At 38.7% G+C, this 17,895-nt stretch overlaps 1 protein-coding gene across 1 annotated transcript; it reads right to left on the bottom strand.

Moving 5' to 3' along the window:
• Positions 1–4,246, bottom strand: LOC110865093. The gene is made up of 4 exons (XM_022114299.2): positions 3,768–4,246; positions 1,898–2,347; positions 919–1,225; positions 1–618 (listed from the first exon to the last, which is right to left on the bottom strand). The coding sequence occupies exons 1-4, from the start codon at positions 4,167–4,169 to the stop codon at positions 482–484; spliced, it is 1,296 nt and encodes a 431-aa protein (XP_021969991.1). The 5' UTR covers positions 4,170–4,246; the 3' UTR covers positions 1–481.
• Positions 4,247–17,895: the final 13,649 nt, after the last annotated feature.

The raw sequence follows: 17,895 nt of genomic DNA, 5'->3' as shown, positions 1-17,895 counted from the left end.
TTATCATATCTAATTCACTCATCAAATTTATTATAATATTTATCATATAGTAATACACTATTTTCCTTCAAGGTGGTAAGATATCAAAATTTCAACTAAATTTTCTAAGACTTATACATCCATTCAGGTATAATGCACAAAACAATTAATAAAATACAACCGCTCACGACAGTATACAAGACATCTTTGTTACTAATGACGAATCAGATCACTCCACCAATCATAGAATGCACCAGATAAGCCACGTGGCAATAAAGTAAGATCTTTTGTTACCTTGACAGACAGCAGAATCTTGATTACTGAGTGACAAACAACACGACGCCAAGTGGCGCTAAGGCGATGATTTTACAAGTTGATCTCTATCAAGCAAACATTACACAAGTAGAGAAACACACCATACTCACATTTTGAAATTCGGCATTCTTCTCGAGCCGAATCTTGATCAACAAACTAATTTGTATTGGGCTGAAATGGATCGTGTTCATGAGAAACCGATTGTTTTGTTAAGCAACCAAAGCGTGAGCGACATTTCGATTACAAAGATGGTGTGCAGTGATGTTCTATCCAACATGAATCCAAAGACAGTGATCCCGGCTCGGTTGTTCTCAAAATAACTCACTGCAAGAAACCAAAAAATAAGATTCTTAATAGGGTTCGGTCAAAATGGATCGCGTTGAGTTATGCCCACCTGCGAAACTTTTCCCAATTGCTAAAATTTATTATGATAAAAAAAACAGATTTATATAACAATAATCAATTCATTTTCCAAAAAATTGTTTTAAGCAGTTGTAATTCAAAACACTTCAAATGACTTTCGACCCATTTGACCGTAACATAAATCAAATCAACCCATATATAGGTAAACGGGTCAAAATTCCCAACTTCAGTTTGAACTTATTATTGCAATTTGCAACTTACCTAAGGCTTGTCTCTTCTGGTATGAGATTGTATCCCTATATATTGGAAGCATTTTTGTATTATCTATTTCGTCTTCGTCTCCTTCATCCATGTCTGAATCCATATGCGCATTAAAGTTGTAATTAGCCCGATCGGAGACGTTAGCCACTGGGGTGTCTTCAGTGGGACCCACATCATCGAATGAGTCGATGGTGGCACATGTATGCCATTTGGCTGCTAAACTTGTCACAGCTTGAGCTTTATGAGTGATCTTTGCAGCGCTACGTAAGCATATGAATAGACCACTCACGAGTGTCACGGAGCACAGCTGCAAGATAATCATAAAGTTCTGTCACAATAAGAACCAGTTTTTTCATTCTTTTTTAAGTATAAAGTCACAATGATTGTATATATATTTTTAAAGTAACCATTTTACATGGAATTATAAATAACCATTGTTTTACAATCTGATTCATTGGACATAAAGTAATACACGAATCGATCCATTTAGCCCACAAATGGGTCAAAATGGCAACTTCTAGTTCTAAGTATCAACACCAAATGCATTGTCAATAAACCATTTAACAAGGAATTATGCATCATGAATACAATTTGGATGGCAATACCCGTTCATACCCCCATTTTTACCATTTTTTAAAAAATATGGCCCATACACAAATTGATCTGTTTTACACACAAACGGGTCGAAGCGGGCACCTCTAGTTCTAAGAATCAACACCAAATGCAAATATTATGGTAAGATTATCGCAAGTTTTCCAGCAGTGGAAATATTTGCTTCCAAACAAAACAAATTTACGAGGAATTATACGTTTTGTATATAACATGTATGGCATTCGACCCGTTCATAACCCCCCATTTTTACCAAATTTTTAAAAGTATGATCCATACACAAGTCAACCTGTTTACCCACAAACGGGTCGAAGTTACCACCACTTGTTCCAAGTATCAACACCAAATGCAAATACTAAAGTAAGATTACCGCAAGTTCTCCCGCAGTGGAAAGATTGACAAGTGAGCCCGTCTCCGTTGTAACAAGCAGCGACGCAAACTGACTGACCGTAACCAGAATCAAAGTAGACAAAATAAAAGCACGAAACCTATGGCTAATAATACGAAGAGTTCTTCTAATAGCAAGGTGTTCCATCAATATCAAACCGACATCTGCTTTTCTTTCAAACACTTTAGCAAAATCGTCTAACCTAAGTATCTGCAGAGAACAGGTGAGTTTGAACAAAACACAGACAAGATAGAAGAGTGATGTTCTGTATAACCAAGAAGACAAAAGCAGAGTACACGCCAACGTGTGGCTTATGTAAATGTTATAAATGTATGGTATTTGTTTTCCACCAGAACTGAACCACCATATCTTGTATGCACTGTCGGCGAGAAAGCATGGAATGATGAATGAACACAGTAGCTTCATTGATCTCTGCATAGTGATAACAAGTCATGTGGTCAACGTGTTAGTTTGACCATCATTAAAACAATAATCATGGGTTTATCTCTCTAATCAAATTCTTTTTGTCTGGTTACATAAAGTTATGTTTTACAAACTTTAGTGTCATTTTGTTTGCTTTTACAGCACGGGTTATCTAGAAGATTCAAAAAGAGAGAAATACAGACGTCTCAATCTCATGAGTCATGGGTCAAATTCAACGAGACCCTAACCCACTTTCACATGTCTGATAAAAAATGTAACCCATTACCATATTTATCATCAATGAATCCCATGAAATACTGCTTTAAATTTGAATCTGAACAGAACCAGAATTAAAATAATAGGCCATTTGTGGTCCAAATATATGAAAGAGTAGGAGTTAAATGCCATTTTAGTCAGGTGGGTTGGGCCATTTTGCCAGTTTAGTCCAAACGTTTGAAGCATTGTCATTTTAGTCCAAATAGTTTTAAACGTTGCCATTTTAGTCCACTGGGTTAACTCCATCCCTTTATTTTGTCAACTGGAAGGGCATTTCGGTCATTTTATATGTAATTCTGTTAACTAGAAAGACAATTTGACCATATAAAATGATCGAATTACCCTTCTAGCTAACATAAAAAATGGAGGGAGTTAACCCAGTAGACTAAAATGGGAACGCTTGAAACTATTTGGACTAAAATGGCAACATTTGAAACCTTTTGACTAAACTGATAAAATGACCCAAACCACAAGTACTAAAATGACATTTAACTCTATATGAATTTAATCACTTTGAACAGAAATCATTCCAGTTATAAATTTAATTTTGATTTAAAAAAGTATTTTGATCAACAAAAGTAGCAAATTAGGAAAGGCAACATCTGGACCCTACGAAAACGATACCTTCGTCCCAAAACAAATACATGTTCATCACGCAATCAAAAATCATAGAAATTATGGACCAAACTTCAAATCAATCAATTCTCAACCTGCTTTCATAATCATGAATCTATTATTGTACTACACGTATATTCAGTTTTGAAAAAACTAAAACATATCACCAACTTTGGAAGCAAAACTATTAGGTCAAAATTACTCCTCATCGTTGATAAAATGATCCAACTTATTAATAAAATATTTACAAATCACAGGAAATAAACAATATAAAGAGTATAACGATGAAATTAGCTGAAATAATTTGACCTAAATTGAACTCAAATGCAAAATCATTAGGTCAAATTTACGAATAATCGTTAATAGGAACATTCAAACGATGAGATTAAGTGAAATCGTAAAATTTTTGACCTAAATCGCAGTGAAATGCAAAATCATCATTAAGAAAAGCATTAAATGATAAGATTAAGCCAAATGATGCTTCTAATAACTAGAATTCAAGCTAAAAGCAAGCACAAACAGGATCAACAACACGTACATGAAGCTGATGAGAATATGCATCACGAACTTTGAGGCTAACATCCGACAACTTATCGAGAAAGAGGAAGCGGCGGAGGCCGTATTTGCGAGCAAAGGCCGATAAACTGATGAAGGAAAGAGTAGAACAGATTGATAGCGACAACTGGACGATCAAATCGAAGGGTCTACGGTGACTGTAATCGCAAGTGTTGCACTGGTAGACGATGTGTGCGAGAATCGGAACGCAGATGGAGAAGATGAAGAAGATTAGCCATGACAGAGCAGATTTCCAAGGGTTTGATTGATCGATTAATATCCATGAGAAGCTTCTTGATTCGAGTGTGTTGATGATCCAGTAGTTTGACTTTGACTTTCCATTGCTGATTGTCACGAGTGTTTCAGTTTCTATGTCGTCAGCCATTGATGAATGAATGAATGAATAAATGAATGAATGATCTTGTGATTTGCAGGTGGACCAATTATACACTTTTCTTTTGTGTTTTGGAAAAGTTACGCAACGTACCTTTAAGTTTGGCTTTTTTTTTTTTTTCAAATACTCGGGAGAACGAACCCAAACCTGAAAATCTTAATGGTTCAGACTGTTTGTTCCATGGGCAGACCGTCTGAATGATTCAGACATTTGCCTCTGAATGGTTAAGCAATATATACTAAATCTGAATGGTTAAGACCTTTAATCTGAATTGGTCAGACATTTGTCTCAAAATGACTAAGCATTATACTAGCTCTTAATTGTTCGGACCTCTTACTGATTCAACACTTAATGGTTCAGACCTCTTATTGGTTCAAAACTTAACCATTCAGAAGTTGCCAAACAGCCAGTGACGGATCTAGAAAACCCTTATAGGGGAAATGTTTCAAAGGAAATGGGTAACGAAATCGAAAAAACGTCAAAATTTTTCAAAACTTACACTACCGTCGGAGCGTCAAGGGACAACGTAGGTTACCCCTTATTAACAGGTACATCTGCTCCCACATTAAGGACAAGCATTAGTTTAAAAAAAAAGGCATTTTCGTCTATGAGGTTTGACACTTTAGTCCTTAAGGTGTCATTTTCATTCAAAAAGTTTGAAATCTTGCAATTTTCATCCCTGAAGGTCAAAATTTGGAGGGATGAAAGTCGTAATAAATTGTCAAACTTAAGGATGAAAATGGCAATAAAACGCAAACTTGAAGGACTCAAATGCACAAAAAAATCATTTTGGACGAAACAAGCAAAAATGACTAAACCTTAGAAACGATTTTAATATTTTACTGTAATTTTTTTACAAGCATAAAACGAATATAGAATAAGGTGATACCATGTTTAATTGCCCTAAACATTTATATTCGTTCACCTGAATCATACATATAAACATTTTATTTTATTTTGTAGGGTGGAGATACAATAGGAAGTTTATTTGGCTAGGAAGGATAGGAAGTGATCTTGACCATCCATTAAGTTAATCAAGGGCTAAGATTAAATCAGGAAAATTGAAAGGAAGAAAAGAGGCGTGTGAGTTTGTTCAAGGGCATTCTAGTCAATCCAAGCCAATAGTTTCTCTCTCCTCCAATCCCCCCCATTTTTTAAACGTTAATAACTCTTTCATACGACATTATTTTTTTATAAAAATTGCACCAAAAAAACGAGTGTTTTTTTATCTTTAAAACTAGTATACTATTGCTATATTTAAAAAAAAAAAATTAAAACCCGGTTGCGTAAAACGCAATAGAAAACCACCAGTTACGTAAAACGCAATGCACCAAAAACACAAAGAAATGTCAACCCCAGCCAGGGGCTTTGCCCCTTGGACCCCGCCAGGGGCTGCCGCCCCTGGGACCCCGCTACCGGGGGCTGCCGCCCCTGGACCCCCGCAAAGATCTTAAAACGCAATGACTAAATTAAAAACCCAGATCATGAAAATGAAATTAAAGAATTTCTTACATGGATCGAAGCCGATTTCTTCATCAATTGACAAAATTTGAATGATAGAAACACTTATCAACGCTCGAATCGAACGAATCGAGTGATTATCTCCAAAATCATCGGAAAAACGAGATTTTTTTATGAAATTAAACTGGGTTTTCTTCAAAAAAAAGCTGAAGAACACGTTGATCGGGTTCTGAATCATTGATTGGTGATGAAAATCGCACTATAATGTAGTGATTATTGAGATAGAAAGTGAAGAAATAGTTGAAGATGGTGGGTTTTGAAAATGGTGGGTTTTTGAATTTACTGGGTTTTGAAAAAGGAAGAAGAATGAGTTTGATTGACTAAAATACCCTTTCTCTTTATTTTAAAATTTGCCACATGTCATAATCCTATGGCTTCCTATCTTTCCTAACGAAAATTAACTTCCTATTTGATCTTTTCCCTTATTTTGTATTTAGCATTAGAATAGTCTACTAAATTTTAGTTTTATGTTTTAATTTTCTTGGTAAAAGAAAAAATGTTTTTAAAAATCCATTAACCTGATACTCGCGGTCAACATGTAACTAACTATGTGACATATTTGACATAATTTGACTACAATATTTAGGATTGCGATTGCCAAAATGTCCCGAACCCATCTTATTTCTATCCTTAGGTCACTTGGTGTGGGGCTCGTCTTGGCCCGTCGCCGAGCCTCAACACCATTTCCCCTATGCCGTTGTTGTCGAGAACGTCGTGTGTGAGACGATGAAGACGCTCACAAAAGAACAAAAATTTATGCCGTTTGACAACGGCTATTATTAAAAAAAATCAATTTCCTTTTAAAATATCAAAACCAACGGCAAATTTTTAAAAATCAAAAAAGTTAATAACTTTACCTATAAACTAGTAGGAAACCCGCGCATTGCTGCGGGCTCGGCAATTTCCATTTGTTTTATATTAGGTTGCGAATCACTTAAAAGAAATCATTTCAAAAATACTCCATGTTTTGAAAATATATTGGTATATCCAGTAATCTTCCCAAGGATATACCTTGGCAACTTACGCTTGCACGTTTATACGCATTCGGGATCAGCAAACTGTGAGATTAAATATATTATTAATATAATATTTAATCTTTTAGCCATTATAATCATTTATATTATATTAGATCAAAATATATTAATAACCTATTAATAATTAGTTGGTAATTGTTGATGGACCATATTACCCTTATTAACTAATTAGGTTTCCTCTTGGGTGTATATATAAGGAGATTATTAGAGAGTTTAAGGGTTAGACAATTACACAATTCACACAACCCTCATAACATCAAATCGGCTCTCTCTCCATAACCGATTCTCTCCCTAGTCTCGGTTTCATCACCGTCATAACTTTACACCCTAAGGAGGAACCAGATCATCCTGACAAGTATGTCGAACTCAATGGCTGCATCTCTGACTGGATTCTCTGCTGGCCTGTCTGCTGTAACAGGTATTATTTACATGTTTTCCCTTATGTTTAACAGAACTGATCCAACATGTGGTATCAGAGCATATGTTGATAAATCAGTTCTGTTTTCGTATCCATTATTTTGGGATCAAAAATCTGGAAAACGGAAATTTTAAAGCTTTTAAATATCACGGCTGATTTCGAGTACCTTGTGCCGAAATCACTGTTTTCGGAAGAATGTTTATATATATTTGACTCGAAATCATAAAGGGCTAAACTTGTTGTTATGAAATCCATTACAAAACCATTAAAATCCAGGTTTCGGATTTCCAGAATTATGTTTATATTTTTTAGGGTTCATCATATTGTTTTAAGAAAACTCGAAAATTCATTAAGTTTTGGAATATAATCCGGATTAGTGGGTGTTTTACTGTTTTGATCTTAATTTTATCTATTAAAGTTTTCGAAAACTGTTAAAGAGATAATTAGTTATTATTTTCGAAATCTTTTGATAATTTAGATCAGCAATAAAACAGGAAACACTATCCCACAATCCCTAAAATTTCGAGTTTTCAGTTATCATCACAAAACAGCTGTTAACAGGGATTCGAGACCATCAGACTGCGAATCGAGACCATCAGATCTCGACTCGAGACCACAAGGTCTCGACTTAAAATCATAAGAGCTCTCAAATCTTTACAACTCGAGACAAGGGTCTCGACTCGAGACCATAAGGTCATAACTTGAGACCATAAGGTTGCGACTCGAGACCATAAAGCTACAACTCAAGACCAAGGTTGCGACTCGAGACCATAAGGTCATAACTCGAGACCATAAGGTTGCGACTTGAGACCATAAGGCTACAACTCGAGACTAAGGTTGCGACTCGAGACCTCATAACTAACTCGATATCTCAAAACTCAGTCGAGACCTAACTCGAGACCATGACTCGAAACCTCACTCGAGACCTCATTACCTTAGGCTGTTTGATGTGAACTAAAATTTAGCTCACGCGCTAACAGGTGGTTTGCTATTAAATACTTGGTTTTGTTAACACTTAATTAACTAAATCAGAATCAGATAATTTTTTACAAAACCAAAATAGATTAACTTGAATGAGCTTCTGATGTATTAATTCTGGCCAAAGCTGATTTAATACATCTATTTATTGTTCAAGTATTATAAAAGCTATGTTGAGTATGCATTACAAACGTGAAATGTCTTAATTCTGGCCAAAACTGATTTAATTCATTTATGTTTAGCATGCTTGACAAGTGCATAACTAAAGTGATTGTCTCATTTCTGGCCAAAGCTGATTTGTCACGATTACTTTGCACACATACTTAAATGATTACACTTGTGGCCAAAGCTGATTTGTCTTCGTTTAAGTAGAATTTTTACTAAGTCTATTATTTTGATGTTAGTAATAGACATTATCACAGCTTCATAATTAAAATGGTCATTATTTATGCCTGCCTTAGTATAACATGCCCTTAGATCACATTAGGACTTCTTTCTTAGTATCATAACTTGCTCATCTTATTTCCACTATCAGCACCCAATTGCGGAATTCCACCTTTGACTGGTGATAACTTTACTGAATGGAAGGATGCCCTCATGCTTACACTAGGATTGCTAGACTTCGATTATGCTCTTAGAGAGAATAAGCCAGCAGATCTTACTACTCAAAGTACTGCTGCTGATCAGATAGTTCATGAAAAATGGACTAGATGTAACCGCATGTCTCTCATGTTCATGAAGCAATCCATTCACAACGCTATTAGAGGCGCCATTCCTGATTCTGAAGATGCTAAAATCTACCTGGCTTCTGTGGATGCTCAATTCAAAGGAACATCAAAAGCACACGCTAGCACTCTTATCCTCAATCTGGTGACGACTAAATATGATGGGAGGAGCGGCATTCGCGAACACATCATGATGATGCATGACATGGCCAATAAGCTGAAAGGGCTAGAGATGGAAATCAGTGATGGTTTTCTTGTTCACTTCATCATCACTTCGCTTCCTTCGTCCTATGAAGCATTCAAGATCAATTACAACACTCAAAAGGAGAAATGGACGATGAGTGAGCTGGTCGCTATGTGCGTACAGGAGGAAGAGCGTATGAAGAAGGATCACACTACTGATGTTGCTAACTTCACAACCTCCAACTCTAATAAGAGGAAGCACAATCATCAAAGAAAGGATGCTTCCAAAGTCCAAAAGCCCAATCCTAATACAAGTGCACCTTCCAGCTCTAAGAGCTCCTTAGGCAAACCCTATGGCAAGTTCTGTAAGAAAACAGGACATAAGCAAAAGGAATGCCCTGACTTCAAGGAGTGGCTGGCTAAGAAAGGTAATGATTTTTTCATGATACTTGAGTCCTTTAATTTAAATGTTCCTGCTAATTCTTGGTGGTTTGATTCTGGTTCTATGGTTCATGTAACTAACTCTACTCAGGGATTCTTTTCAATCCGGAAGCTGGGAAGAAACCAAAGAACACTTAAAGTTGGGGATGATCGAGAATTAGAAGTGAAGGCCATAGGAACATTACAATTATTTTTGAAAACTGGTTTATGTATTAAACTTTATGATACCTTATATGTTCCTGAGGTAACTCGAAACCTTGTATCAGGACCAAAGTTAGACATGGACGGTTTTGTCGTTTCTCATGGTCATCGCAAACTCTCTATTCTCTATGATTCCGTTGTTTATGGTATTGGCATTCTGGATGGTGGTCTTTATAGATTAGAACTAGATGATAATTTTTCCAAATCTTTGTTGTCATATAATATTAATGAATCACTCACAAAGATGAAACAGATTCGAGACTTAGAGACTTCATCTATGTTGTGGCATCAACGTTTAGGCCACATCTCAAGAGAACGATTAAATCGTCTCGTAAAGGATGAAGTCTTACCTCCTCTCGATTTCACTGATTTTGGAACATGTGTCAAATGTCTTAAAGGCAAAATGACATCAGCAAATAAGAAAGGTGCCACTAGGAGCTCTAATTTATTAGAACTCATTCACACTGACATTAGTGGTCTTTATCAAATCGTGGCATCACAGGACATACTTCATTTATCACTTTCATTGATGATTATTCTCGTTACATGTACTTCTATCTTATTAAGGAAAAGTCTGAATCTCTTACAACTTTCAAAGATTATAAAGCTGAAGTTGAAAAGCAATTAGATCGTCAGATTAAAGTTGTGAGATCAGATAGAGGCGGTGAATATTATGGAAGACATACTGATGTGGGTCAAGCTCCTGGTCCATTTTATGAGTTTTGTAAGGGCCAGGGGATTGTGAACCAATACACCATGCCTGGTACACCTCAGCAGAATGGTGTCGCTGAACGAAGAAATCGTACCCTTATGAACATGGTGCGCAGTATGTTAGCCAACACTAATTTACCATTATTCCTCTGGACTGAAGCGTTAAAAGCAGTTGTTCATATACTCAATAGAGTTCCTTCTAAGTCTGTCCCTAAAACTCCTTATGAACTTTGGACAGGAAGGAAACTGAGTCCTAAATATATGAAAGTATGGGGCTGCATTGCTGAAGCAAAACTCTATAATCCTTTCCTAAGGAAACTTGACCCTAAAATAGTTACCTGTTTTTTTATCGGGTATCCTGATCATTCAAAGGGTTATCGTTTCTATTGTCCTTCCCATGTCACCCGTATTATTGAAACCAAGCGTGCTGCGTTCCTGGAGGATTTCAAGGTCAGTGGGAGCAGTACCAACCCTTACGAAGAATTGCAAGAAGTACAAGACGCGGGGGGAGAGACTCGTCGCTTACCATTACTCCGTTTACTCCTCTTGTACCCCACGCAACTGCACCTGAAGCCACTGCACAAACTCCATCTCCACAATCAGAACCCATTATACCACATAACGAAGACACATCAAACGCTCAAAACCAAGACAACGTTGAACCCGATAATCAACTCAGGAGGTCATCTAGGCAAAGAAGGCCTACTAATTGGGATGATTATATTACCTACCTGACTGAAATGGATGCTGGAAAGCTCAATGATCCTATCTCTTATAATGAAGCCATTAGCAGTGATCAGTCTTCTGAATGGAACAAAGCAATGATTGATGAGCTTGAATCCATGAAGAAAAATAACGTTTGGGATTTGGTAGAATTACCCAACGGTGTCAAACATGTAGGTTGTAAATGGGTGTTCAAAACAAAACTGGATCCGAATGGGAACGTTGAACGCTACAAAACGAGATTGGTTACAAAGGGCTACACTCAGAAAGAGGGAATTGACTATCAAGAGACGTTTTCACCTGTCTCTCGTAAAGATTCATTAAGGATCGTTATGGCCCTAGTAGCTCATTTTGATTTAGAGCTGCATCAGATGGACGTCAAAACTGCTTTCCTTAACGGAGACTTAGACGAAGATGTTTACATGAAACAACCTGAAGGCTTTAAACCTGAAGGTCAGGAGCATCTAGTCTGTAAGTTGAAGAAATCCATTTATGGGTTAAAACAAGCATCACGTCAATGGTACCTCAAGTTTGATGAAGTCATGAAGAGGCAAGGTTTTATGAAGAATCGAGTGGATCAATGCACCTACCTCAAGATGAGTGGGAGTAACTTTACTATACTTGTCCTTTACGTAGATGATATTCTATTGGCAAGTAATAGTTTAGACATGTTGCATGAGTCGAAGTGGTTACTCTCGCATAACTTCGACATGAAGGATCTCGGAGATGCTTCTTACGTCATTGGCATCGAAATTCACCGAGATAGACACAAAGGGATCTTACGATTGTCTCAAAAGACTTACATAGATCGTGTCCTTACACGTTACAACATGCAACAGTGCAAACCCTCCGTCGCTCCAGTAGTTAAGGGAGATGTTTTCGGTTCATTCCAGTGTCCGACAACAGAGGTTGAAAAGGAGCAAATGAGCCAGATACCTTACGCGTTAGTAGTCGGGAGCCTGATGTATGCTCAAGTCTGTACTCGCCCAGATATCGCTTATATTGCTGGAATGCTAGGCCGTTATCAGACTAATCCTGGCCTAGATCACTGGAAAGCAGCTAAAAAGGTCCTTAGATATCTGCAAGGGACGAAAGACTATAAACTGACTTATAGAAGAAGTGATCACTTAGAGGTGGTAGGTTATTCTGATTCTGACTTTGCCAAATGCAAAGATGACAAGAAATCCACTTCGGGCTACATCTTTATGTTAGCAGGCGGACCTATCTCATGGAAGAGTCATAAACAACAGTTAACTACAACTTCCACAATGATGGCAGAATACATTGCTGTTTACAACGCAACCTGTCATGGAATGTTGCTTAGAAATCTGATCACTGGACTCAAAATCGTTAATTCCATTTCTAGACCATTGAAGCTTTACTGTGATAACTCAACTGCCGTTAGTTTCTCGAACAGTAACAGTTCGACTGGAGCTGGTTTATATCTCGATACAAAATATTTGTTCGTACGTGAACGAGTTGAGGAAAATAATCTTTGTATTGAGTATATTAGTACTAAAGATATGCTTGCGGATCCGATGACTAAAGGTCTCCCACCTAAAGTTTTCGAAGAACATGTATCGAATATGGGACTTACTAAAGACCTTATTTAATGGCATATTGTATTAGCTTATGTTTTAATTAATGAAATTTCCTCAGTTTGATATTGTATGTCTCTAACATATGTTCTGCCGGTGTAATGACATATAGACAAATATAAATACAAATCAGACGCTAAAGGGCTTATAAGTATTTTGATCATAACTATTAGGTTTTAAATTGAGGCTATAGTATGATTAATGGGGGTCCTGAGTCGAATGATGATTCAACGGCTGTATTTCTCTGCTATAGTTCTTCGTTTAAGGCTAAAATGAGTGTTAACTCCTGGCCAGGCTCTTCTAATACTCATGATAAATGATTACTCGGCTAAGTGGGAGAATGTGAGATTAAATATATTATTAATATAATATTTAATCTTTTAGCCATTATAATCATTTATATTATATTAGATCAAAGTATATTAATAACCTATTAATAATTAGTTGGTAATTGTTGATGGACCATATTACCCTTATTAACTAATTAGGTTTCCTCTTGGGTGTATATATAAGGAGATTATTAGAGAGTTTAAGGGTTAGACAATTACACAATTCACACAACCCTCATAACATCAAATCGGCTCTCTCTCCATAACCGATTCTCTCCCTAGTCTCGGTTTCATCACCGTCATAACTTTACACCCTAAGGAGGAACCAGATCATCCTTACAAGTATGTCGAACTCAATGGCTGCATCTCTGTGACAACTCGTAATTCGAACCTACTTTTGTGTAACGTTACGTGTTTAAGTGAATTATTCTAATTGAATGAATGCATGATTTTGTTATATGGTATGTATATTAATTGAATCAATTGCACAAGTCTTACCTGATTGCACAAGTCCATGTGGGCCGGTCGCACAAGCCCTTATGGACTCCACATGAACCGAATGGGCAGCCATGTTGGGTTCGGCCCATCATGTTGTTTGATTAGCATTAGGTTATTGTAACCACCTCACATTTGTTACCAAAGCACAACACACACAAACCCTAACACTTCTCTCTAGAAGCCGGCGACCCTCCCCATCCCTCGGAGCTCTCTTTGATTTCGTTCCCTCTCAATCGGTTAGTGAATTATGTTTTGTTACAAGGTGTTATGATTCGTGTTTTGATATTATGGTTAGAATTGTAGACATGATTTTGATAAGGAACCGTATGTGATGTTCTTGTTAATCGGCTCACATATAGATTGAAAGATAGTGTTGATAATCGGCTAGCTTAGCTTGTTCACGAATTGCTTACATGATGAAATAGAAACTGTTGAATGTTAGTCGGCTGCTAGGGTTTTGATCGATGGATTAATTTTGATGTTTGAAAGTGCACAAATCTTATATTTCGGATTGAATGTATGGCACGTGTTCATGTAAATCGTTATGTTTATAAGTGATGTTCATGTATGGTTCGGTTAGGGCTCTTGAGAAAGCATTTGAATTATGCATGTTTAATCGATTTTGTGTTATCAGATTTGTTAGAATGGTGTTGATTGATTTGTTAATTAGTTGGTAAACTTGGAAACAATGTAACTAATTTCGTGAATGAAGGAAACTTGTAACCGACTTGCATAATATTCGGTAATTAAAACAATCACACAAATCTGATCCGAGCGCACAAGAGGCCACTCGCACAAGGCTTCGTATCGCACAAGGTGCCCGGATCGCACGAGAACTGTTCACTCGCACAAGGTTACTGGACCGCACCGGTTGTTGTTAAGTAGTTGGGCCGCTCAGCCCAAATTAAACCGCACAAGTCTAAATCCAGTCGCACAACCCAAGCAGATCGCACAAGTCTGCTTGGATCGCACAATGTCACTTAAATGTTTCTTGTTGGGCCGAACAGACTATTGGACTGTTTTTGTGTTATTGGGCCGGATGCAAGGCCGATCGCACAACCCATTGTGGATCGCACAAGTCGTGCGGATCGCACAATAGGTTGGGCCGCTATTGGTTGGGCTTTATCTTTGGACTATACAATTAGACGTGATGGGTACTTGAATGCTACTGTCAATGTGATAACATGAATTATGTGTTGCCATGATCTATACGTGCTCGTAACGTGTTTACTCGTGTGAAACCTATGTGCATTATATGAGCCAAAACCTGACTTGTATGATAAACGTGTTAGGACGTGATTGACCATTCTTAATTCAAGTAACTTTGGTATAACCTGCCGAGCAAACCCAGGTGAGTTCACTGCACTTTTCTAAGCATGCGTCCCGGTGGTTTGGGACAACTGGTAAACATTTGGAAGGGAAACTTTGGGTAAACAACTTAATCGGTTTTGGGTATTGAACATGGAATCTATCATCGGATTGCCTGGAGGGCAATGGGGGTAATTAGTTGATAGCGCTATTAGGTGGGAAACCTCACACCAGGCCGTAAGGACGGGCGTGAACTAATTATCTGGGTATGGCTATGGTTGTTAGAGGCACACTCCTCGGATACATATGGGCACACTCCCTAGGGTATCTAACGAAGGCAACATAGCATCGGTCGTTAAGGGGTACCCACTCCCCGGATACATATGGGCACACTCCCTAGGGTATCTAACGTGAGCAACATCGTAACGCAACATTGAATTGCATTAATATACATCTGGTAACTCAACACGTTAACAAAACCTTGAACTCACCAGTGTAGTCTGACACACTTGTTTGCATGCTTGTAGGTCGTTAACCTTGGAACATGGACTTGCTATCTGGGAGTGCTGGAGTGGTCATGGATCGAAGCTATTGGATTACTTATAATTGATACATTGGTTTTGAGTTTTATTATGAAACAATTGCTAAACGACTTATCATATGCTTCCGCTATATAACTCTTTGTGAATTGATATTATGTTTGACATTTAATCTCGGCAATTAATGACATGTTTTATTTAAATATTTATCATTGGTTCAATGTGATTGGTGGCTCAAACTCTGATGTGTAACACGCCTCGCGGGGTTTCCGCAGGTGGTATTTTGGGGGTGTTACAGTTTGGTATCAGAGCCACTGGTTATAGTGAACTAGGTTTTAAAACGTTTCATAAAACCAGACTATAACCGAACAACTTCGAAGATCGACCATGACACTCAGCTCCAGATGGCAAGGTTCGTCTCTCTCACTTATTACATTACTTGCTTAGCAGTCACACACCCACAACGTATATGAACTGAAACATTTAACACCATAGTGACTTGATAGTGTGACACTACTCTTCGACTCATGTGAATCATAGACCTGTGATACCATCTGTTGTGTTGTTTGTACGGGGGAAACTTTGAGCGCAAGCTAAGAGGCACTAAGATAAGCATGCAAATTGCCTTATTATTATGGGTGCACACTTAATAATAACGTGGGGTGCATGCAAGTCCCAGTGAGGCTTATCGAGCGTGAGAAGGGTTCTGCCTTATTGTGTGTGAACTTGGTAGTATGTAGATCTCAACGTGATACATGATTTCCATCTCGTTTCGATTTCCTGAATCGGTTCGTCTCCATATATAGAATCATGAGTGGACGAGGACACGGACGTGGCAACATCAACATGACTCAGGCTGAGTTGACTGACTTAATCAATACCCGTGTGGCTGAGGCTTTAGCAGCCTATCAAGCTGGTCAGCAAGCGCAACCTCAACCTAACTAGCCTGCGTGTACGTTCAAAATGTTTATGGACTGTAAGCCACAGACCTTCACCGGGACTGAAGGGGCTGTGGGACTTCTGAGATGGTTCGAGAAAGCAGAGTCTGTGTTTGCTATCTGTAACTGTCCCGCTGGGGACAGGGTGAAATATGCTGCGGGTACCTTGGCAGATGGTGCCCTAACATGGTGGAACGCCCAGGTACAGTTGTTGGGCATCAAGGCAGCGAATGCCCCAACCTGGGAAGACTTTAAAGAACTGATCAGGGAGGAGTACTGTCCTCGGGATGAAGTCCAGAAGTTGGAAAACGAGTACTACGACTTGAAGATGGTTGGATCTGAAGTCGAAGCATATGTGAAGCGATCGTATGAACTGGCCGACATGTGCCCGAACTTGTCCCGGCCTATGTCTCGGAGGATTGAGTTATTCATCAAAGGGTTGCCTCCGCGTGTGAAGAGTTTGGTCACTGCAGCCCATCTCAATGATTTGACACAGATTGTTCGACTGACTCATAAGATTGTGGATCAAGAGGTAGAGAGCAATTCGTTACCCCCGCGCATTTCAGCCACTGCTGCTGCGGCACCCGCTGCTACTACATCTGCTAATGATAACAAACGGAAGTGGAGTGACTACGACAGAACACCCAGTGCTGGTCAGACTCAGAAAAGGCCAGATAACAACAACAACCGCAGCATCAGCCAGTCGTCTTCCGTCAATCAAGGCCAGGGAAGTGGCCACAGCCAGGGTTCGTATGCAGGGAAGAAGCCACGATGTAACAAGTGTGGCTATCATCATTTCGGGGCGTGTAGTCGGATGTGTAACAGGTGTGGTAAGGCGGGCCATGAGGCCAGGGATTGTAGGGCCCCACAGCCCAAACACCAGCAGCAACAGAACCAGCACAACCAGAGACAACAGGGACAACCACCCCAGCAGAACCAGGGTTTCAGGAAGGGGTGCTATCAGTGTGGTGACGAGGGTCACTTTAAGCGGGATTGCCCTCAGTTAAACCAGAACGCTAACGACAACAACCGCCCGAATAACAACAATGCTGGAAACAACAACAACAACAACGGCAACAATGGGGGAAATGGTGCTCGAGGCAGAGTGTTCCAGCTTGGAGCAGGGGATGCCAGGAATGACGGCAACGTTGTAACTGGTACGTTTCCTGTTAACAATCGTATTGCTTCTGTATTATTTGATTCGGGTGCCGATTGGAGTTATGTGTCTCTAGAGTTTAGTCAACGATTAGGGATAACCCCAACACCTTTAGAAGTTAAACAAGTAGTAGAACTAGCAGACGGTAAGACGATAGAAGCCTCGAATGTCCTTTTTGGATGCAAACTAGATCTCGTGGGTCGGGTGTTTGACATTGACCTCCTCCCTGTTACGCTCGGTAGTTTTGACATAGTGGTAGGCATGGATTGGTTGTCTAAGCACCAAGCAGAAATTCTGTGTAAGGAGAAGATTGTGCGTATTCCTCTCCCTGATGGAGAGTCATTATTAGTTCAAGGGCATCGTAGTGGGACAATGGTTGGTATTATCTCGGCCATGCGTGCACAACAGTACCTACA

The sequence above is a fragment of the Helianthus annuus genome, chromosome 1, assembly GCF_002127325.2.
Source record: "Helianthus annuus cultivar XRQ/B chromosome 1, HanXRQr2.0-SUNRISE, whole genome shotgun sequence".
Classification (NCBI taxonomy): Eukaryota; Viridiplantae; Streptophyta; class Magnoliopsida; order Asterales; family Asteraceae; genus Helianthus; species Helianthus annuus.
This window is presented reverse-complemented; position numbering and strand designations above follow the sequence as displayed.